Source organism: Hemiscyllium ocellatum, chromosome 26 (assembly GCF_020745735.1).
Source record: "Hemiscyllium ocellatum isolate sHemOce1 chromosome 26, sHemOce1.pat.X.cur, whole genome shotgun sequence".
NCBI classification, from domain to species: domain Eukaryota; kingdom Metazoa; phylum Chordata; class Chondrichthyes; order Orectolobiformes; family Hemiscylliidae; genus Hemiscyllium; species Hemiscyllium ocellatum.
In genome coordinates, this window is record NC_083426.1 from 14415914 (window position 1) to 14439217 (window position 23304).

The window sequence follows — 23304 nt, forward strand, 5'->3', positions numbered from 1 at the left end:
ATAGTTTCTCCTCACCTCTGTTTTAAATCTGCCACCCCTTTAGACGAAAACTGTGATCTGCCATTCGAGATAACTCTACAATTCAAGAAAACATCCACTGTACACTTAATCTGTCAATCTCCTTTGGCATCTTGTATACCTCAACTAGATCTCCTCACCTCTCTAAGTTCTAGATAGGTTAGTCCTAAACATCTCAATCTCTCTCCATAAGACAAATTCCTCATCTCTGTAAATCAATCCAGTGATCTTTCTCTAAACCACCTCCAAAGTAATTTCATACTGACAGAGATCTTTGACCAGTCTGAAGAAAATTTGGCATTCAGGTTGAAAATGGATACAAAAGTCTCATTTCAGGTGGGTGACAAGGACAAAATAGTCACAACCAATTTAAAAGCAGCCTGCGGGCTTTTTCCAACATAAACCTGCACTCTGTAAGAATGGTCACCATTGTGCCCATTTCATGCATGCAAACAGGCCCAATGGCAGACGTCTGGATTGGTTTGGAATATCTCAGAAATTCAAAGATGAACCTTACAGATGATGTTTCTCTTATTAACACTTGAAAATTCTGTACTTTTGCCCCTCCTGCAAGGTTGGACTCTTCAGGAGAGGATAGATAATGTCTACTCCTAATGTTCCAGATAAGCTGCTCTGAGGGGCATCCATTGAACTGTCATCACATTCACTTCCATAATCTCCAGCCACCACCCCATGTGGACATCAGATGTCTACCCAGAGGCTGGAGAATTTAGAAGGAATACAGGTTCCACAAATCTGTATCACGAATATTGGACTCAAAGAAAAGCAATATACTGTAGATACTGCAGATCTGAAATAAAACAGAGAATGCTGGAAAAACTCAGCACATCTGGCAGAATCTGTGGTGAGAGACATAGATTTAAATTTTGAGTCTGATATGACTCTTCTTCAGATGCTTTCTCTATTTTTCTCTCATGAATCTGGGACTTGCTTGATGGCTATGTTTTCACATGCGTGCATTAGAAACCAATGATTTTTTTCTTTACATCCTGCCCATATCACCACTTGAGGTCATTTTGCCACCTAGAGTGCATTTGGATCTAAAACATAATTCTATGACTTTCCAAAAACCAAACCCAATGTGCTGAAGCAACTGCACTCAACTTGCTGAGCAATGGCTCAGAGCTTATTAGAGGTCATGTCACTCATGTGATCAAAGTGATTACTTTTGGTTTCTGTTAACTCTATAACCCTGACATCCTTCGGAGGTTTCTGCGCACCTCCAGCTCTGGCCGCTTATGTATTGATTTTCATTACTTACAGTCATGGAGTTGTATAGCATGGAAACAGGTCCTTCAGTCCAACGCGTCTATGCCAACCACATCCTAAATTAATCTAGTCACATTTGCCAGCATTTGGCCCCTATACCTGCAGACTTTTCCTATTTATGTACCCATCCTGATGCCTTTTTATCTGTTGCAATTGTACCAGCTTCACCACTTCCTTGGCAGCTCATTCCATGCACGCACCACTTTCTGTGTGAAAAAGTTATCCCTGGGTCCCTTTTAAATCTTTCTCCCTCACCTTAAACCTAATTCTGGACTCCCCCAACCTGGGGAAAAGACTTTGGCTATTCATCCTATCCGTGTCCTTCATGGTTTTATAAACTTCTATAAACCTCCTCAACCTCTGACACTCCAGGGAAAATAGCCCCAGCCTATTTAGCATCTCTCTACAGTTCAAACCCTCCAACCCTAGCAACATCCTTGTAAATCTTTTCTGATCCCTTTCAAGTTTCACAACATCCTTCTCCATTGACTGCCGTTTCTTCAGCTGCTGAGGTCCTAAACTCTGGAATCACCACACTAAATCTCTCCACCTCTTTTTCTCTGTCCAAATCTTTAAGATGCTCCTTGAAATCCCCAGACCAGAATGAGTCACTTGTCTTAATGAGGTGGTACATCTGTCAAATTTGTTGGGCAAACATTCCTTAAAAAGCATCTTAATTTGACTACATTAATGGTGCTGTACACATTGTTTTTGTTGATGAATCCTTCGCGTTGGAACTATATTTACTTTAACACTCTTGTAGTTTTTTTTAGAAATTTGCCACACATGATGTGTATTCTTAGTTGTGATTATGTTGTGATTATGCATCAATCAGCAGTTCATATTTGTGATGAAAATCTATTCCCCACTGGTTCCCATTTGCATTTCTGACACAAACTAATTCCGGTTGCGCCAGGAAGAATTTTATGAAGAAATTTGCTGAGGGGAAAAGTTAACAGGCAAGACCACCCCCTGAGAAAGAGAAACACCTGATACGTCTGTTGGAAATGTGAGCTTTTTAAAAAATTCAATCATGAGTTTTAAGCATCCTTAAGCGGGCTAACATTTGGTGCTGATCCCTAATTGCCCTGGAGAAAATGGTGGCAGTGTTCTTGAACTGTTGTAATCCTAATGGTGTAGGTATGCACAACAATGCTATTAGTGAGAGAATTCCAGGCTTACTGTACAATGACATTGAAGGATTGGTGACATAGATCCAAGTCAGGATGGTGGTGACTTCTAGGGAAATACATTCTGATTTTGTCAGAATTGCTAGAAACGCACAATACCTCAGCTATTGCCTGAAAGAGGACATCCTTCAAATGCCATACTTCACCAGAATTGTTTTTCTTCTAAAAGCTGCACCTGAAACATTAGCTTAACCTTACATTTTGGCACTGACTAGCTCATTGTAATTCATCTTCTGATTACATACCTCCCCTGTTGATTCAAGAATAGCATGAACAGAGAGTCACTTTGTTTTTGCGTTTAACTGGTTTGTTGACTGAAGCATAAAAGGAAGTGAGAATGAAACCCATTGTCAAAATGAAGGCAACAGAAATAAGATCATAATTTAAAAAAAACAAATAACTCAGTTATTACAGATAGGATCTGATCCTGTGAAGCATTCAAAGGAATTGTCATTGATGTGAAACATTAACTCTGTATACCTCTCCACAGATGCTGCCAGGCCTGTTGCATAATTCCAGGATATTCTGCTTTTATTTCCAACAATGGCAGTATTTTGCCTTTGTTCCAAAAGTGTCTTTTGCAATAAAAGATTGGTATTCGCTTTGGATTGCATCATCTTGCAATCAAGTGTTTAAAAACGCAAACTGTTTTCAGCTAAGAATAAAAAAAATCAGCAGGATAGACAAACCTGGGACCATGTGATGTATGCTTCCAAGAAAGAAGTAGATAAGAAGAGGGTAGAATGAGGCATACAGTCCGTTGACCGGGGGGAGACTGGCCAGTAAGGCAAATGCCATTCCTATTAAAGAAAACACATCTTAATTCAAACAACATCTTACGGTCTAAATCTAGAGTTTACATCACTGCATTTAACAACAAAAGCATATTTTCTTCTTTGACATCATTGACAATATGGCTGAATGTCCTTGTAATAAATGTTACAATTTCTCATCATCTTCTCCCTAATTCTAAACTACACAATATGATGTTGAGATGACAGAGCGGGAATACCATTAGATGGCACAAGTACAGAATAATTTGGAAATGAGATTCAAATCCTCCCCACTCCACCATCACTGCCACTCACCCCTCTGCCCAAGGACATGTGAAGGAATTTGGATTTCATTCATAAATTTGGATTATAAAGTTAGTCACATCAACAATCATATCACAACCTGGTCGACTAACGTCCTTCAGGGAATGAAACATGAGCTAGCCTATCATGAGACCAGACCCACACTAATGTGTTTGTATTGATTTTATCTGGCCTCTGAAATGACCAAGGCATCCTCTTGGTTTAGGGTCAGTTAGGAATGGGCAGAAAATGCTAGTCTTCCCACGATGCCCACATTGCATGAATTTGAATTAGCACTATTGTTATATGTACTCGCACGAGTACAGTGAAAAGTTTACAAGTGGCCACTTACATGCTATCTTAGGTACAAAACCAAAAGATAGCATATTCTTTTAATAACTAGTTCTCTATAACTGGGGACCAACCATCACATAAGGTCTTTCTGCCAAAGTACAATGGGGCTGTACTCAGTTATTGGACTCTCCCGATGCCTCTGATATACGTAAATTGTTCCTCATACTGAGCATAATTGAGAAATGCTTTTAGATTAGCTGTAACTATTGTGAAAGTCAAACCCCAGCATTTCTTTTCTTCACTGGACACAAAAAGCCCATGGGTCTGAATCGCTTTAGTAACAGTATTAAGATAAAGATTTCTTTGATGAATAAATATATTTTTGTGAAAGTAAACAAGTTCTCTATAATTAAATGACTTAAGGCATTCAAAGGAATTCAGATTTTATAGCAATTCCGTAATGTTGGAGTCTCCTTTCCTGTGTAATCAATGAACGATTTGTGCTGTTGGATGATTTAGCAAAATTACAAGTTGCACCAGAACGTTTGCAAACCCAGATTAATATTCAGCTTGCCAAGGACCAGCCCCTTTCTTAAGTTTAAATCGTTTTCTTTTACAAACTGTTTTACTTGGATCTCTATGTTCGCTTAAGAATGTTGGAACGTTTGTAATATTCACAATGGAACTCTAGGATAATCATATAGTCAAAAAATAAGATAGCTTATAATAACACTTTAATTTATATACTACCTTATCATATCTCAACACCACACGATGTATGATTTTTTTGGCATCCAATCACTTAGGTCTGAAATGCTTTGGAAATAGTTCAATTAAATGGCGTATAAACTAGCTTTACAATGAATTCAGTACACTGGTCAGACCACATAAAGACATATGGGAACGTAAGGTTCTTATCAATACATTTAAGCAAACAATGTTAATATAGGATAAATCAGTTTATATGTTATATGTTACTGGCAATAGGAATTCATTGCAATGAACAGGTAAACAAGGGAAAAAGTTAGCAGAATGTCTGTTGCTAATTACAGTGGAAATCTGAGTTGGAACCATATCCAAATTTTGGATCGGACAACGATTTCAGATTAGGGGCTCAGGATGAAATGCTACCTTTTGGTCTGTAAGATTTATGATTTTGCTTCAGCACATGGAGAAATTAAAGAAGAGTCTGTTTTTGAATATTTATCCAGACAAAACTTTGAAATGCTGTAAATAGATCGAAGTAGTGTCAGAACAAGTGGTGGCACTATATCTACAGTACCTGACTGTCTCCACCCCAGGGTTTCAAAGAAAGTCATGAGGAAATTGCAAATCTTCAGGGTTTAATCTTCCAAAGTTTCCTCCATTTAGATTGGACAAGTGAAAATGTAATTCCATCATTTAAAATGGGTAGAAGAGAGAAACCAAAAAATTATAGACCTGTCAATCTAGCATCTGTTGTGGGGATGTTATAATTAAGAATGGAGTGATCAAGTTCCAAAAGAAATTTGAGCCGATGAGATAGAGCCAACCTGGATTTATAAAAATTAGGTCATGTCAAACAAACCTAATTGAGTCATTTTTAGAAGACAGGGGAATGTCTACAGATGTTGTTTGTATGAGCTTTCAGAAGGTATTAAATAAGGTCCCACATTGAAAAAAGATAAAATTAAAGAATTATGACCTGGTTGAGTTTCAGAGAGAACAGCTCTGCGAAAATTGAAAACACATGACTAGAGGTGTTCCATAAGGATATCTGGCCTCAAGTATTCACGGTGTTAATTATCCACTTAACATTGTGTAATTTTTCCAATTACACAATAATGAGACAGAATTTAGTTTGGTGTTGGGGGGGGCGTACCAACAAGTCTGATGGCAACCCAATTAACCAGACGTTTGGGAATCCTGATGGAAGTCAATAGCTGACAATGGGAACTCTGCTGCTGGGGCTCCTGGGCCTGCAGGGGACATTTCATTCCAGGATACTTTCCCCCACTTCCTCCCCCACCTCCAAAATGACTAGGGCTGCAATTTCACCCATGAGACCTGCTGGTCAGTTAGAAGCTCTTCATTGGAGATAATGGCTGCTACCATTTGTACCACTAAAGTTTTTGCCAGACAGCATTATTGAATCCTGGATAAAGGTAAGTTAGGATGGGATGGAAATTACGGGAGGACTCTGGCTGGGAGCAAGAGGGGAATCGGACAAAAGGGTAGGGGTACAGAGGTGGCCAAGATGAAAAAGAAGACATATGGAACATAAAACATAGAACCTAGAACATTACAGCACAGGTCCTTTGGCCTTCGATGTTGCGCCCACCTGTGAAACTAATCTGAAGCCCATCTAACCTACACTATTCAACTTTCATCTGTATGTTTATCCAATAACTGTTTAAATGCCCTTAAAGTTGGCGAGTCTACTACTGCTGCAGGTAGTGCGTTCCACGCCTCTACTAGTCTCTGAGTAAAGAAATTACCTCTGACATCTGTCCTATATCTATCTATTGCACTCCATGCTTGCCTTCATTGACTGGGGCATGGAGTACAACACTTGGCAAACCATGTTGCAGCTATGTAAAGCCCTTATTAGGCCGCATTTGGAGTATTGTGTGCAGTTCTCGGAGAGAGTGCAGAGAAGGTTCAACAGGATGTTGTGTGGTCTTGAGGGCATTGGGTGTGAAGAGAGGTTAAAAACACTAGGATTGTTTTCACTGGAAGGATGGCAGCTGCAAAGAGACCTGATAATGATCTACAACATTATGAGAGACATAAATAGAGTGGATAGTCAGAAGCTTTCTCCCAGGGTTGAAGTTTCAAATACAAGGGGACACAGGTTCAAGGTGAGAGGGGGGCAAGTTTAAGGGAGATGTGCGAGGGAAGATTTTCACACAGAGAGTGGTAGGGGACTGGAACACACTGCCAGGAGAAGTGATGGAAGCAGACACATTGGTGACATTTAAGAGGCAACTGGACAGTTACATGAATAGGGAAGGAATAGAGGGATATGGACCAAATAAGGGTAGAAAGTTTGCCTTTTAGTTTAGTTAGGGCATGATGATTTCTACAGGCTTGAAGGGCCGAATGGGCATGTTCCTGTACTGTACTTCTCTTCTGTTTTTATTCTTTTGTTCTATTGACTCTCAGAAGGTCCTCCTTCTCTTGATCAGGCACCTATTGAATGAGGAGCCTCCCCTCTGACGTCGCAAAGAAGCTGAACAGGGTTCAACTCCAGTGAATCCCCTGTCTGTTACCAGTGAATATTAACACAAGATGGCCCTAAGTGTTGCTTATTAGCTGAGATGAAGACCTAAAATGGCATCTGGGCAGGGAGACAGTCTTGAGCCCTTCCCACCCAGACTTAATCAAGGGGGAGAGAAGCTGACTCTTGAGTCCTCATCTGGTCAGACATGGAACTTCCCCTTAGTGCATCATTTATATTGAAGACAATAAAGTGTAGACCCAAGTATTTTCTAAATGGTGAAAAGCTACAGTAGAACATAGATACAAAGTGATATCCTGGTCTGTCTACACAGATCCCTAAAATGTTGTGGTCAGCCAAAATAAAAAAATCAAAAAGGGTAATGAAATGTTCAGCCTTTTAAACTGGGAGTCTAGAATATAAATGGAAGGACATTTTGTAGCAAGGCCTGGTTAAGTCATGATGAGAGAACTGTGTACAGTTCTAGTCACCACACTTTAAAGAGGCAATAAAAGTCTTGGAAACTGTTCATTGCTGCTTTTCTCGAATGCTACCATGATGAGATTACCATGTTTAACTCCAAGGCTTTGGTAATGGAGAGAGATCATGTGAACTAGACTCATATTCTCTGGAATATATACGAATAATTAAGGAATGACTTAATTGAGGTTTTTAAGATGTTGAAAGGTTGGATATAGAGAAATACTTTTCACTGTTTAAGGACAAGGGACATTACCTTAAAAGCAGAACTGGACCACACAGGAGAGAGGCCAGAAACCAGTTCTTCACATAAAGGAAAGTGTAACAGTCTCTCCCACAAAGAACAGCTTAAATCCCAACTTAATTAAGTCTAAGATCAAAAGATTTCAGCCAATGAACAAAACTAGAGGCTATGGAGTTAAGGCAAGCAATGGGGTAGGATACAGAATGGGGAATGAATGTAAAACAATCCCAAAAGTGTTGAATGACCTGCTCGTGTGTGTCTGTTCCAATGCTGCTGATATGGATCTGAAGGACGCAAATGTGGAATTCAATGGCATCCCAACATAGTGACTCTAAGTGATTAGCCGTAGGGAAACCATTACATAATGAAAAGGAAAGATGTGGCGGCTCAATAAAGTGTACTAGATGCTGTGAGTTTGTTATTACTGGATTGAAGTATTAACTACGTTCTTCATTTTTTTCCATGTCAGTCCATTGGCATGAAAATATTGCCAGAGTTCAGTCTAAAGAAGAAGCTTTCTTACCTTGAGGGACCTGGATAGTCCCAGCACTGATACCTGATATGATATCGAAAATTAAACTCCTCTTAATATTGTATTTCGGCAGCCATGCAATTATTGGGAAGAACTGAATGAGCAGGGCTTTGAGTCTGGCTGTTGAGCAGCTAGGGAATAGGAAAAAAAATGTTCAGATCCTTTTGTCAGATTGGATAGCATTAAAATACATTGTCCATATATATGCTTGGAAGCAATCGATCCATGTTTACGGACTTAAAAAAACACAGACTTTAGAACTTTTGAAATTGTATGCAGATTATTTTACAAAAAAGATTTCTGGTGCTGAGAAGTGTTTCATAAAAGCTAGAAGCTGGATGAGGCCATTCAGCCCCTCAAGCTTGCTATTTAGTATAATCCTTGACCACACCAGAGAATATTCCACAAAGTAGTGAAGCGAGACTGAACTCTCTTGTAATCTCGTCCTATAATTATTTTAATCAACTTGTTGGACATGTTATGATGCACCTCTGGGGCAGGAGTGACCTGAACACAGGCCTTTTGGCCCAGACATAGGGACCACTGTGTCATCACACACAGCAAATTGCAACAGTGAGAATTGGTAGTCAGTTGGCATCATTAGATGGGTGATAGCTGATTACTTGCCCCTCTCTCCAGCACAGGGATATAATCGCCAATCATAATGTCACTGCAGACCACATCTCATCCATTTGGTAGTTTTCCAAGGTCCAGTAGGTTCTGGCCTGAGCCATAATAACTGGAATATACCTCTCAAACGTTTCAAGCATGAGACCTTCTTTGTTTTCCTTTATGCTTAGAGTTACTGAGAGTCAATGGAACCATGGTGGAAGCATTGAGATTGGTCAACAAACTAAAGTAACCAGGAGGCAACCTGGCAATAACACCAGATGCAGAAAAACGGTATTCATTTTGGTTAGTTGTGAAAGTTTAAAATGAGAAGGTTATTTTAAATGATTCCCATTTACCTGAAGAATTTCTTTGCTTTTTGTGCATGGGGGTAGCTCCTGATTTTTTTCTGGTATTCTTCATCAAAATCCGGAATTGAATAAGCTGAGCGGTCAACAATATAACGTGGGCGGACGTGCATCTTGCCCAAAACTCTGCAGAGAAAGCAAATTGCAGATAATGAAAACTAATTATCAAGATAATAGAAAAAGCCCCAAAAGAACTGCAGATGCTGTAAATCAGAAACAAAAATAGAAGTAGCTGGTGACCCTTGCTCAGGTCTGAGAATGGATCGCTGGACCCGAAACGTTAACTCTGATTTTTCTTCACAAATGCTGCCAGACTTGCTGAGCTTTTCCAACAACCTTTGTTTTTGATTCTAATTATCAAGTTTCCCTCTCACCAAGTGACTATCTAAATGATGGATTGACTGGATTCGTTGAGAATCTGTGACATCCATCCCAGGTAGCAATGAAAGGTTGAATTCCTGCTTTAGGCTGTGCCTGATTCTTTCTTCTATTCTGCCAAATTTCATCTCAATAATGAGTGCACATTAAAACATCCAGTCTGTTTTTGACTCAGTTGTTAGCATTCTCACTTCACTATGTGTATTCCACTTCAAAATAATATTTAATTGGCTGTAAAGCTTTTAGAGATCTTCTACGGTCACCAAGGCACTATATCAATACAACTCTTTATTCATTTAACTTGGCCCAACTAGTCCATGATAGTGATTATTTTTCTTGCTCACTTCTGCAGCTAACTCTATAAAGAGAACTTTAATTCCCTCTTGCCTCCAAGTCATGCCTCCTTAAATAATACAATTCACTATTCTACTCAACTACATCTTGTTGTCACAAGATCCACCTTTACTCATTTTCTGGGTAAAGAAATTTCTGTTTTACTTTTATCTGGAGTCCATATATGCAAGGGATGAGGCTGAATTGTTATTGAGGGATGTGTTAATGTTAGCGATCAGTAATATCAAATGTTTTCGTGCCTGGGCTAGTATGGGATAACTCTAGGCAGCTTCAAAGTATTGTCCACACAAATAGGAGACTACAGATTCTACCATCCTAATGGTTTCCTACAGGGGAAAGGAGTGGCTGAATGGTAATATGGCTGTCGATCCAGATAATGTTCTAAGGACCTGAATTCAAATTCTGTCACAGCAAGGGTGGGATTTGAATTTTTTTAAAAAGTGTGGAATTGAGTCTAATGATGACCATGAATTCATTGTCAATTGCTTGAAAAACCCTTCTGGTTCACTAATTTTCTTTAGGGAAGGAAACTGCTAACTTGCCTGGTCTAGCCTACATGTGACTCCAGAGCCGCAGCAATGTGGTTGACTCTTAACTGCCCTCTGGGCAGTTAGGGATAGGCATTAAATGCTGGTCTAGTGACACCCTCGTCCCTTCAATGAATAAAAAAAAAAGGGAGGTTGGGAGGTAGAGATCACGTGGGAGATTACAGTTTACATCAGTGAAACTACATGGTTCAAGAGGTATGATTAAACGTATGCATCAAGCAACTCTGTAACACAAAGAGTGTAAGAGAGTAAAGAATAGATGCATAATTCACAATGAAGTTCTTGAAATGTTAACTGTTTCTGTCTCCACAGATGCAGCTCGATCTGTTGAGTTTCTCCATTGTTTCTATTTCTGAATGCCTGTTGTCTGACCTAATGACTTCTCATGTTTGTCTGGCTTTTTGGACTTTACAATCTGAATGGATTCTGTTGCTCTTCTGTGATAAGTTTGGTCCTTTTCCTCTCAGGATTTCTCTATCGTTCTTTCTAATGTCTAATTCCATCAAGAACTGAATGGCATTCTCCAAAGTCAAAGTCTCTTTGGGTGGTAATGAATCTGATAATGACTCATCAGCAATTCCAACAACAATTTTGTTTCATAAAAACTGAAAGAACTGCAGATGCTGCAAATCATAAGCTAAAACAGAAATTGCTGGAAAAGCTCAGTAAGTCTGGCAGCATCTGTGAAGGGAAATCCGAGTGACCCTTCCTTCGAAGATACCCAACTGCCTGCAGCTTTAAAGACAATCCTGTTTCTCAATGGCCTTACTGTGTGAACCTCGTCATCTGCTGCTTTATAAGATGAATACAATTCTTTTTAACAGATTCCCTCAATGACCTGCACTGTCTCTTGCATTACAAATAATTCGCATTGTCTTATATCCTTTTTTCTGGATGAGTCCCACTATCTGCAATCTTAATAAATTCTTCCTGACTTTACAATAATGGATAATAATTGATCTCCCAATTTCTTCTGTGGCCTCAATAGTCTCTTAATTATTTTCTTCTGTGAGGCTTTTTTCTGCTTAGCCTTCAAATTCATTCCTTCAGTTCTTTAATTCTGGTTTCATGTTCTGCTCTGTGTTGCCAACTGGTTATTAACTTACTTCTCTGGTCCTTGGCTTTGCTTCCTATAGGTATGCCTCCTGCAGCAACAACATTTGTTTCTGAGCTTCAAGCATTTTGTTTACTTCTCCATTTCTCAGCCTATTAATGTGCTCCATATTTTAAAGCTTTCCTCTTGCCCACCAGAGATAACAATTTTACTCAAGTTGCCTTCAATGTCTTTTCGTTGTCATGTGTTCATCAACACCCAATGAAAACTATAATTGCCAAGTGTGACCAGTGTTCCAGTGCCATGTAGCTGAAAGCTCCCATTTACTTACACACTTCTCTTACCAGCTCTAAATGCTTTCAGCATCAACTTTTGAATCTGCCTTGTTAATTCTTGCCACAAATTGATTTTCTTCCGGCTTCTGGACTGTTCAGCTCTTTCAACTACTGGTTGTCAGTAGAAGTTGCTTTCTTAATTCTACATCCTGAGCTCAGTAGAATCTGCACATTTTTCTGTTTGGTGTAAATCAAATGCACCACAGCTCACCATGTATGATAGATTCACACCCATTCACTGAACTTTGCCTGAGTTACCTGCACTCTCAGTCACAATAATACTGCTAACATCCTCTTTTTAGGTTGGCATCTCTCAGGCCTGTTTTGTCCCGTATTGTATGGAATATTCAGGTTGTCTAACTAGAGAGGCTCATGTCTTAAACAGGATGCAGTTTATTGCATGGTAGTAAGCAGGGACACATTACTTTGGTACAATATACATTGTTACAAAGGCTATGAGGAGACTGAAGGATGGGCTTTTCTCTTTTGAGATCCAGAGCTGTTAATCTGCCCAAGCCGACAAGGCATCATTCTGTTGAATGGTTCTTAATACACTTCTCAGCATTAACCCAAACTCCTTATAGAACAGTGTACATTACACAGGCTAGCTTGTGCAGCTGATGTGTAGCCATTAGGAAGGGGGATTGTTCCACATAATTCCACATCGAGTGAAAGAATTTTTGAGAAAAGGTCTTATTTTGATGTTAACTGGTTTGTAAACTTGCTTCAAATAAATTGATGCTACCCAGTGCTTAAAGTACTACAGCTACCTAAGTGGTTATTAAGGCTATGGAGGTCTGTTTTAACTTGTCTGCTTATGGAGCCAGAATACGTAGGAGAGTCTCCACATTAAGACTGTAACCATCATATTCACCTTGCTTTTGCTATGAGCCCGGCTGACGGTAATACTGGACAATTCAGTTCTAAGTGTGAAACCTGGCTTGATAGATTGGTAAAGTTTTTGCAGTTTGATTGCCATGATGACCAGCCTCTGAACATATCATCAGCAGCCTGCTAATGTTTGTTTAATACGCAAAGGAAAAAGTGAAAAAAGTTACCAATACATGACACAGCATTGAAAGATCTTTACATAAACAATAAAAATTAAGGTCCATCTCTTCTCAGCAATATCCTCTGTAGCCACTCAGTCCTAGAAAGGTATCACTCCCATCTTAACTCATTAATTTCTTACTCAAATGATTCTTTCCAGCCTTTCTTCTTCAATTGCAGAGGCAGCTTAAGACTTCTGTTCAGCTCGGATTGTTTGGATACTCCTTTCAAGTTCTGACAGCCTGGAAATTTCCAGCAACTCTGACATGCTGGAGGCTACTACAAACTAAACTCTCGCTGTTTGGTGACATCCGCAAACTACAACATTGTCTTTGTGTTGGAATGACTTCTCTTTTTCTGAATTCAACTTATCAATGATCCATCCATTTCTGAATCATAAAACCAACTTTGTAAATGTGCAGCAATTAACTCCCGAGATAGCTGATCTTGTCCTTTACCTGAAATCACATGCCTTCATGAAAAATCTAGCTTGAGGCCACTGACCAAAATTACTTTCTGGCCTTTGCTTAAAAAAAAGGTCACCTTCACAGAACAGAAAACTAAAATTGATTTTTTCTCAAATCTATGTTCACAAATAACAATAACACACTACAAATCTACATCACAATTCCAAATGCCCCGTCCTTTCCTCCCAGACCAGTGATGACTTCTGATGGGCTGAGTAGACACTTTGATGTAACTCTGATGGCGAGGTCTTAGACTCTCTGCTGGTTGCACTCAGTTTTGGGGGCTTATCACTGCAGCCAATCCACCCTGAGAAACTTGTCCTTTTAAATTGCCAAATTAAAACCAACTTCAACAATCTTTAACTTTACCCAACCCAGCTTATAACCCGAGGGAAAGTTCTGTAACGTTTCTCTGGGCCCTTCCCTAAAGATAAATAAAGCAAAGTATTAGAATCCGTGACTAACTTAACATTCTACATCACACACCCAAAACTGTTGTCTTGATTGTGACTTAAGCTGTTGACAACTATTTTGTCTTTTCCTGGTGTCCATTTACAGATTGCGCAGAATTTCACATGGTGCTCTACATCTCCCAGCCTGCACGTGTTCTCACCTTATCAGTCTCAAAAGCCCGTGACCATACTTCAAACAGCCGAAAACATTCTAAACATGAGCCCACACTGACCTCTCAGGTTGAACCCTTATACCTTCAATTGGAAGATTTTTTGCATAAACACAGGCACTTTTTTTGGGTCTGACTCTCACCAGAAGCACGGGGCCAATTCTTGCTGTCAGTTATATCAATGGGAATGTGGTGCCACAATAGGTCTCAATGTTATTTGTGCTTTCTATGTGGTTACTTGTGCAGAATTTTTTTTAAGATTTACCATAGCAATATAATGTATTTAGGGTGGTACAGTGGCTCAGTGGTTAGCACTGCTGCCTCACAGCGCCAGGGTCCCAAGTTCGATTCCAGCCTTGGGTGACGTGTGGTGTTTGCATATTCTCCCTGTTTCTGTGTGGGTTTCCTCCCACTGTCACAAAGAGGTGCAGGTCAGGTGGATTGGCCATACTAAATTGCCCATAGTGTTAGGTGCATTAGTTGGAGGGAAATGGGTCTGGGTGGGTAACTCTTCAGAGGGTTGGTGTGGACTTGTTGGGCCAAAGGGCCCGTTTCCACACTGTAGGGAATCTAGTTTAATCTATTCTGATTAGCAGTGAAAAAAGCATGAACTATTTGTGGATATACATAGCTAAGTGTGCTGTGGTGTTGCTTGGCCTGCTTGATGAAGTCACTAGCACATGGTAACTATTCAAATGTCATTGAAGTCATGGATTCCTTGGAATATTGAATATTCCCTCAACATAATAGAATAATTATGTTTAAGCAGTGTTTTTTTAGATTAGATTACTTACAGTGTGGAAACAGGCCCTTCGGCCCAACAAGTCCACACCGACCCGCCGAAGCGCAACCCACCCATACCCCTACATATACCCCCTGCGGAGGAAACCCACGCAGAGAGAACGTGCAAACTCCACACAGTCAGTCGCCTGAGGCGGGAATTGAACCCAGGTCCCTGGCGCTGTGAGGCAGCAGTGCTAACCACCGTGCCACCGTGCCGCCCTTTGGGGCCTACAAGGCTACAGACCAAGTGCAGGAAAATGGGATTGGAAGAGATGGATGGTTGTTTGAGACTGGCAAGGATGGGATGGGCTGAAGGGTCTTTATTTGTTCTGTTTCTCTCCGACTGTGGCTACATGAAATAGATGAAACCATCATGTAAATTCATAGCAAGACAAGGGCAGAAATATTGTGGGAGCACTATCATTTGCTTCCTTTTGTTCTCAGTTTCTTCATTTCCACTGGGTCAAAATCCTGGTCCCTGTCCAATAGCCTTGTGGAAGCACCATTAACACAATTCCCATGTCTCGAAAATGACCCACTATTGCCTTTTAAGAGCAACTATGAGTTAGCACGGCTCATATCCATTGTCATTGAACCGGTTTCAAACCTAACAAAGTGATGGATTTTATTACTGTTTATTTTTTCACATATTTCCTGAATGGGATGCTTTACTACTGGGAGTTTAAAAAAGAATGTGAAACAACTAATCTGTATCTGATTCTTTTTTTCCTGAAACTCTTGTAAACACCAATTTCGTCACGCCCAAAACACAAAATTGGTTTTGATTTGCATGCTTTGCCTGACTTGTGGCTGCAAGTAATTATAAAATGGTATCATTGTGATCCCTAATTTTTAGAGAGAGGCCAGAATGTTGCCTGTTGCACTAACCTTCCCAGATACATTAGATTATCGGAGTATAGGATGTCAGTAGGCAATTCAGCCCCTCAAACCCGTCCCGGCATTCACTGAGATGAAGGCTGATTTAGATTTAGATTTATTGACATATGAACATAAAAATACAATGAAACGTGCTTTTTGCATATTAATCCTGAAGTGTTGCTATATTCCAGCACCATTTTGAAACTTTGAATATAAGATTTTACAGTAACAGAGTTAATCTTTCTCTCTTCTTCCTGCTCCTCCTCCACTGCACCTCCAGAAGCTGTTTGCCATTGGCAAGGTCTCAGTTATGGGTTTGCCTCCATTGTTGCTGTTACTACCGCAACCAAGCTGCAACCATGGGCTTGGTCTCATACCTCCTGTTTCCCATCCAATGTTCCTCCAGACACTGTCGCTGGCCATCGGTCGCTGGAGTCCTGGCTCTAAGCTCCTCCACTGGCAATATCTTAACTCAAAATACTTTTGAAATCCCATAGAATGGGATATCTACCATGTGGAAGCAGGCCATTCAGTCCATTGAGTCCACACCAACCCATCGAAGAGCATCCCACTCAGCTCCACCCCTCCCTACCCTATCCATGTAGCCCTGCATTTTCCATGGCTAATCCACCTAGACTGCATATCCCTTGACTTGATGGGTAATTTTGCATGGCCAATCTGCCTAACTTGCACATCTTTAGATTGTGGAGGAAACCGGAGCACCTGAAGGAAACCCACGCAGACACAGGGAGAATGTGCAAACTCCACGCTGTTACCCGAGGGTGGAATTGAGCCCGGGTCCCTGCTATTGTGAGGCAATAGTGCTAACCACTGAGCCACCATATCACTCCTTGATTTAATGAAAAGTTATCAATTAAAGTTTAGAAGTTTTCAATTTTCATTGTTTCAGGTGGAAGAATTCCAAATGTTCACTACTGTTTTTTGTGGAGAATGTTCTGAATAGCTCAACTCGAGAGATTGTCCCCTTTGTGACTTCTCTCAGCAGAGGTAATAGCTCCGATCCAGCCCTTTCTTTCCTTTAAGCAGCATAAACATTTCAATTTGATTCACTCCTTCATCACTCAAGGGAATATAAACCTTGCCTTAATTAGCAGTAAGCCTTCATGATTTAATTTTGCATATAGACATGTTTAAGAAAGATATAAGTGCCAAAAGGTTTGTTTTTCCCCTATTTAAAGGTTATCACAGACCTTCCTTTTGTTTCTGAAGGTGACACTTGTCCTTTATCAAAGCTCATGGAACAAACCACATTATCTACGTTTGGTTTTGGTCCTGCTAATTTATAGTGAACAACCCCAGGGTGTTGGTTTAGTTTGGCTCGTTTGCAGTCAAGAGTGTGGTGCTGCAACAGCACTGTAGGTCAGGCAGCATCTGAGGAGCAGAAAAATTGAGGTTTTGGGCAAAAGTCCTTCATCAGGAATGTCAGTCAGAACCACACTCTTGACTCTAATCTCTAGCATCTGCAGTACTCACTTTCACCTGGCTAGTTTGCAATACAGAGTGATTTGATTTACTATTGTCACATGTACTGAGACAATACATGTGAAAATTATTTTCTGCTTATTAACCAGGCAAATGATATCTTACAACATATTCAAAGACCCCTCCCAGTTGTTTATAATCCTTTCTACCGGCTTCTGTCAGGCAGAATATACAAAAGTTTGAAAACGCATCCCAACAGATTCAAGAACAACTTCCTCCCTGCTGTTATTAGACTTATGAGTAGATCTGATATATACTAGAGTGGATATTCCTCTGCACCTTCCCTATGGCTGTAACACAATATTCTGCATTCTGTCCTATTACCCTGATGGGTTAAATTCCTGCACCAACTAAGATACCATAAAGGATTCTCCTTCTCAACCTCTCCCTTCACCTGAGGCGTGGTGACCCTCAGGTTAAACCACTATCAGTTGACTCTCTCTCTCTCTCTCTACTGAGAGAGCAGCTCTGTGATAAGACCACAGTGGCTTTAATTTTATTTCCATCGTCCTGTAGGAAGAACTCTACTCTCACTGACCAAAGGAAGGAGAGTGATGTCAAGTCCTGTCTGACTGTGGTTAACCTTCCACATGTTGTGAAATAATGCTGGTTGACAGCAAGTCAGCAGTTTTTAACACCTCTCCCAAACAGAGTACAATTTCACTTAGAATTAACCAGTTGTTCGACCTGATGAACAAGTGTGAGTTAAAATAGGTGCTGCTCTCTGTTACATTTTTGGTGTTGGAGAACAGCACTATCAGCAGTAGTGACAGAAAAAAATGATCCAATTACAGTGCACCAATTAATTTTAATCCAGGTCAGAGCTGGGAACGGTGAACTAAAGGTAGAATAATACGGCTGCATTTTCTTAGACTGGAATGAAAAGAGTGGGCTTTGAACAGAGGTCTCAGAACAATAAAATCACTGGCAATGTAAACATAGATAATTTCCATTGGCAGACAAGAAATCACAAGCTTAAAAGTGAGTATCAGATACACAAAATACGGATTTTAGAAGAAATGTTTTAGCACCAAATTGTGGTGGGGAGTGCTTTGATCTGATTGGTAATTTGATTGGAGCACTAATCAGGGCCCATTGTGTCTGCTCTAGCCCTCTGCAGCAGCAATTTGCATAGTGCCACTACCCTCCCTTTTCCCTGTAGCCTTGCAATTTCCAGACAATGTTCCAATTCCCTTTTGGAAACCGCAACTGGATCTGCCTCCACCACATCCCTAGCATGTGCCATCCTGATTCTAACCACCTTCTATGTGAAAGATAATTTCCACGTGTCACCATTGCTTCTTTGGCTAATTGTCTTAAATCTGTGCTTTCTTGTTGATCCTTGCACTAAGGGGAACAATTTTGCTATACTCTCACCACTCTGCCCAGATCCCTCATGATTTTTAACATTTCTGTCAAATCTCCTGTCAACGTTATTGTCCATATGAATATCAACAGATTATATAAATTTAAAATTCACACAACACCAGGTTATAGTCCAATAGGTTTATTTGGAAGTACTAGCTTTTGGAGCGCTGCTCCTTCATTGGGTAGTTACTAACAGATGAGGGAGCAGCTTTCCGAAAGCTAGTCCTTCCAAATAAATGTATGGATTATAACATGGTGTTGTGTGATTTCTAACTTTGTCCACTCCAGTCCAACACCAACAACAACACCTCCAGATCCTGACCAAATTATACAACCCTTCTAAATACTGAAATTCCTCAGCCTTGGAACCATTTTGTGAAAATATCTAATGTATTTCCATCCTTCCTAATGAGTGGCGAACAAATACTCCAGTCGATGCTGAACCAGCATTTTATATGGGTTTAACATAATAAGGTCATTAACCATTCATTTGATAACATTGACTGTAGTTTTTACTCTTGTAAATGCCCATGTCATCAACATATTGCAGATGTTGTGGTTTTCTATGTGTGTACCATACTTTTATTGGTAATGACCTTGCCTGTCAATACAAAAGTTGTTGCTTTGTAACCCACTCGAGAAATTCACATGCTGCAGTATTGGGGCAATTCTACATAATCAGAGGTGATATCTTTCAGTTGAAATTTTTATCTGAGACTGCTTCAACCCTCTCAGGTGAATAGTCCCTCTAAAGGACTATTTTGTGAAAGAGCAGGAGCATTTTTCAGTCTATCCTGGCAAAGAATCAACTGTTAATCCAATTATCTAGTCACAAGCCTAACGTTATTCGTAGAATTTTACCGTGTGCAAATTGGTTGTTGTACTTCTTAAGTTGCAACACGTCAGGAAAGTGGTATATAAACAGAACGCTTTCTTCCGATGTGAATATGTCTTTTTGCTAAATAAAAAACATTGAAAAATTCATTTTCAAAACAACATCAATCAGATGGAAACCTAAGTGCTTTGGTGCTCCACTGAATGTTGTGTTTACTCATAAAGTGGGCTAAATGGCACAAGGGTATTATTCAACCATATAGCTTGGATGGGCAAACTTTACATTCAACAGCTTCAGATATGCCTTTCTTATTTATCATGAATTGCTGTCTTTTGCAAGCACTGAAATATTAAAGATATTCTAGATATGGAATGAAGAATGCATTGTAGCACATTTTTGCATGGCACACCTTCGGGCAGCTTTAACTGATGATAGGAGGACCATTATGGTGTTTGGCCTGGACATTGGAGGGGTGGCTCTGTGATGACGTGGTGATGATGTATTCCATGAGTGCGCCTCACTAAAGTCAGCACAAACATCAAATTTGTGATGGCCCAGATTCAGTCATCCAACAAATTTTACTAATTCTAAAACCCCTATTTAAAGACCTTCACTGCAGTCAATCAATGGCATGCTGATTCCAAACCAAATTTTAAGTTATTGTTATTTTATTGTCCTTTATGCTCCTTTTGTATTTCCAACTTCTTAAAACCAGTTTTTCTGCGATTCTCCTCTCTGACTTGAGAACAGAGCTTTGCTAGGATGGGAATGGCAAGTTGAAAGTTTTAACTACCTTGTGATTCCTCACGCAGCAGTTTCTGCATCAGTATTATTATTTTCTGTTATTTTATGCTACACTGTTAAATTGAAAAACTCTATTTTTTATCAGAGTACTGTTGCTTCTTTAGGACAAACAGAAATCTCATGACCCCAGGTTATAGCCCAACAGATTTATTTGAAATCAGAAACTTTTGGAGCGCTGCTTCCTTGTTAGGTGAGATCATTTTACCTGATGAAGGAGCAGCACTCTGAACGCTTGTGAGTTCAAATTAACCTGTTGGGCTATAACCTGGAATCATGTGACTTCTGATTTTGCCTATCCTAGTCCTACAACAGTATCTCTACATCATGGCTTCTTTTGGAGGCTGTGCTTATTAGACATCATTAGACATCATATTGGAGCTGCTGCGTGCAAAGGAGGGATAATTCAGGGATAGGGAAGAAAAATACCTCAGGTACTCAATGCCTATTGAGCGCAGAACCAGGAAGAATCAACCCCATCACCCTGTGGACCAACATTTCAACTCCCCCTCCCACTCTGCCAAGGTCATGCAGGTCCTGGGCCTCCTCCACTGCTGCTCCCTCACCACCTGATGCCTGGAGGAAGAACGCCTCATCTTCCACCTCGGAACACCTCAACACCAGGGCATCAATGTGGACTTCACCAGTTTCCTCATTTCCCCTCCCCCACCTTACCCCAGTTCCAAGCTTCTAGCTCAGCGCCGTCCCCATGACCTGTCCTACCTGCCTATCTTCTTTTCCACCTATCCACTCCACCCTCCTCTCTGATCTATCACCTTCATCCCCACCCCCATTGTACTCTTTGCTACCTTCCCCCCACCCTCCTCTCTGACCTATCACCTCCATTCCCACCCCCATTCACCCATTGTACTCTATGCTACTTTCTCCCCACCCCCATGCTCCTCTCATTTATCTCTCCAACATGGAGGCTCCCTGCCTCTACTCCTGATGAAGGGCTTTTGCCCGAAACATCGGTCTTCTTGCTCCTCAGATGCTGCCTGACCTGCTGTGCTTTTCCAGCACCACTCTAATCCAGAGCCAGGAAGAGTCAAACTGACATATCTGTGCCTGACATTTTTGCAAAAGAAGCTCTGTACCCTGGAACAGCAGCACCTCACTTTTAAAATTGAACATCCTTGTTTTCAGATCACGTTGCAACTATGCATATAGAACGGTGACCCTTTAAAATCTGCTAATTTGCCATTCAAATTGAGCCACAGTACTACTTATACTTAGGGAAAACATGGAGAGTGGATATGACATTTACTCAACATTGATGATCCAGGTAAGGTGAGCTCCCTTGTTCCTTTGCTCGATCATTTCTGCGCATGCAGCGACGCTGGGACAGCTGGCCAGAGGAACTCTCTCTTATGGAACAGGAATGAAGGACTTTTGCCCGAAACGTCGAATTTCCTGTTCCTTGGATGCTGCCTGACCTGCTGCGTTTTAACCAGCAACACATTTTCAGCTCTGATCTTCAGCATCTGCAGACCTCACTTTTTACTCGAACTCTCTCTTATGTTTTCTTTCCTTCATAGAAATCTTATCAACAACCTTTCTTTACCTTACCAAAACATTTTTACAAAAACAAAGTTCCTTGCATCCCAATAAAGTTAATTTGAATAATACTTTTCTGGGACAGCAGCACTTACTAGCTGCTGTTTTATAAAAACAGCATTAAGTCTCTTCATGTTTGACATCTTGTGGGACATGCCATGTTAAGAAATCATATTGAATTAATCTCTTGCCTTGACAGCTACTGCAGTATTATTTTCCGTGATGATAATGAAATTAATGATGGTAAGAATTATAAGGGTCGCTTACATTTTTTCAACTCTGGGCACTAGTGAGTGCCCTGTGTTAGAAGTTGCCAGAAAATCACAGGTATGGTTAAGGATATTTTTCAGAAAGCTGAGCATAACTGATAGGGCCAATTATCAAATGGCCATATGATGTAGAAGACATTGGTGAGATTTCTTCTGGAATACTGTGTGCAGTTCTGGTTGCCCCATTAAAGGAAGGATATTATTAAACTGGAGAGGGTTTAGAAAAGATTTACCATGGTGTTGCCAGGAATGGAGGGTTTGAGATGCCAAAATGGACTGGAAAGCTTGGACATTTTTCACCGGAGTGTAGGAGATTGAAGGGTGACCTTATTGAGGTTTATAAAATTAGGGGCAAAGCTAGGGTGAATTACAAGGATCTCTTAACTGGGATGTATATTTTTAAGTTGATAGGAGAAAGATTTAAAAAGGAGCAACTTTTTTACACAGAGAGTGGTTCGTGTTTGGAATTAACTGCCAGAGAAAGTGATGGATGCAGGTACAGTTACAACATTTAAAAGACATTTAGATAGATGCATGAATGGGAAAAGTTCAGAGGGATATGGCCCAAATGCAGGCAGGTGGGACTAGTTTCATTTGGGAACATGGTCAGCTTGAGGAGTCTGTTCCATGCTGTATGCTACAACTCTGTGACAATGTAAGAGCAGGAGTCAGTCATTCTAGCCATTGAGTTTACTCTGCTATTCAATGCAATCTTGGCTAAGCTAATCACCCTCGACTCCACTTTCCTACCTTTTCCCTTAAGCTTTGGTTCCCTTATGATTGAAAAATCTATCTCAGCCTTGTATCCACTTAATGGCCAGCCTCTACAGCTGTCTGTGGTGAAAAATCCAACAGGTACATCATACACTGAGAGAAGAAATTCCTCTGCATCTCCGTCTTAAGTGAACCCTTACTTTGAAATTATGTTCTCTGGTCCTAGACTTTCCCAGAAGGGGAAACAACCTCTCCATATCTACCCTATCAAGCCCCCAAGACAATCTAGGTTTCAATGGAGTTGCCTCTCATTCTTCTAAACCCCAATGCTTTGAGCCAAAAGTATTTCTTTTTTCTGGAAGGACCCCTCCTTATTTGGTTCAGTGATTTTCTACTCTTATAAATGAGATATATGGCAAAGGGAAAGCATTCCAGAAATAATTATTGCAGGAATGAGCTCCCAGCTATGGTTAGGGAAATTAACGTA

At 40.4% G+C, this 23304-nt stretch overlaps 1 protein-coding gene across 1 annotated transcript in view; it reads right to left on the bottom strand.

Moving 5' to 3' along the window:
• Positions 1 to 23304, bottom strand: part of LOC132828351 (solute carrier family 26 member 9-like) — a 108207-nt gene that overhangs the window by 64824 nt on the left and 20079 nt on the right. Inside the window, exons 2-4 of the mRNA XM_060845379.1 lie at positions 9292 to 9426; positions 8315 to 8454; positions 3188 to 3298 (exon numbers count right to left, since the gene is read on the bottom strand). Of these exons, the coding sequence (XP_060701362.1) occupies positions 3188 to 3298; positions 8315 to 8454; positions 9292 to 9413 (373 nt within the window). The 5' untranslated portion in view covers positions 9414 to 9426. The remainder of the gene's footprint in view (positions 1 to 3187; positions 3299 to 8314; positions 8455 to 9291; positions 9427 to 23304) is intronic.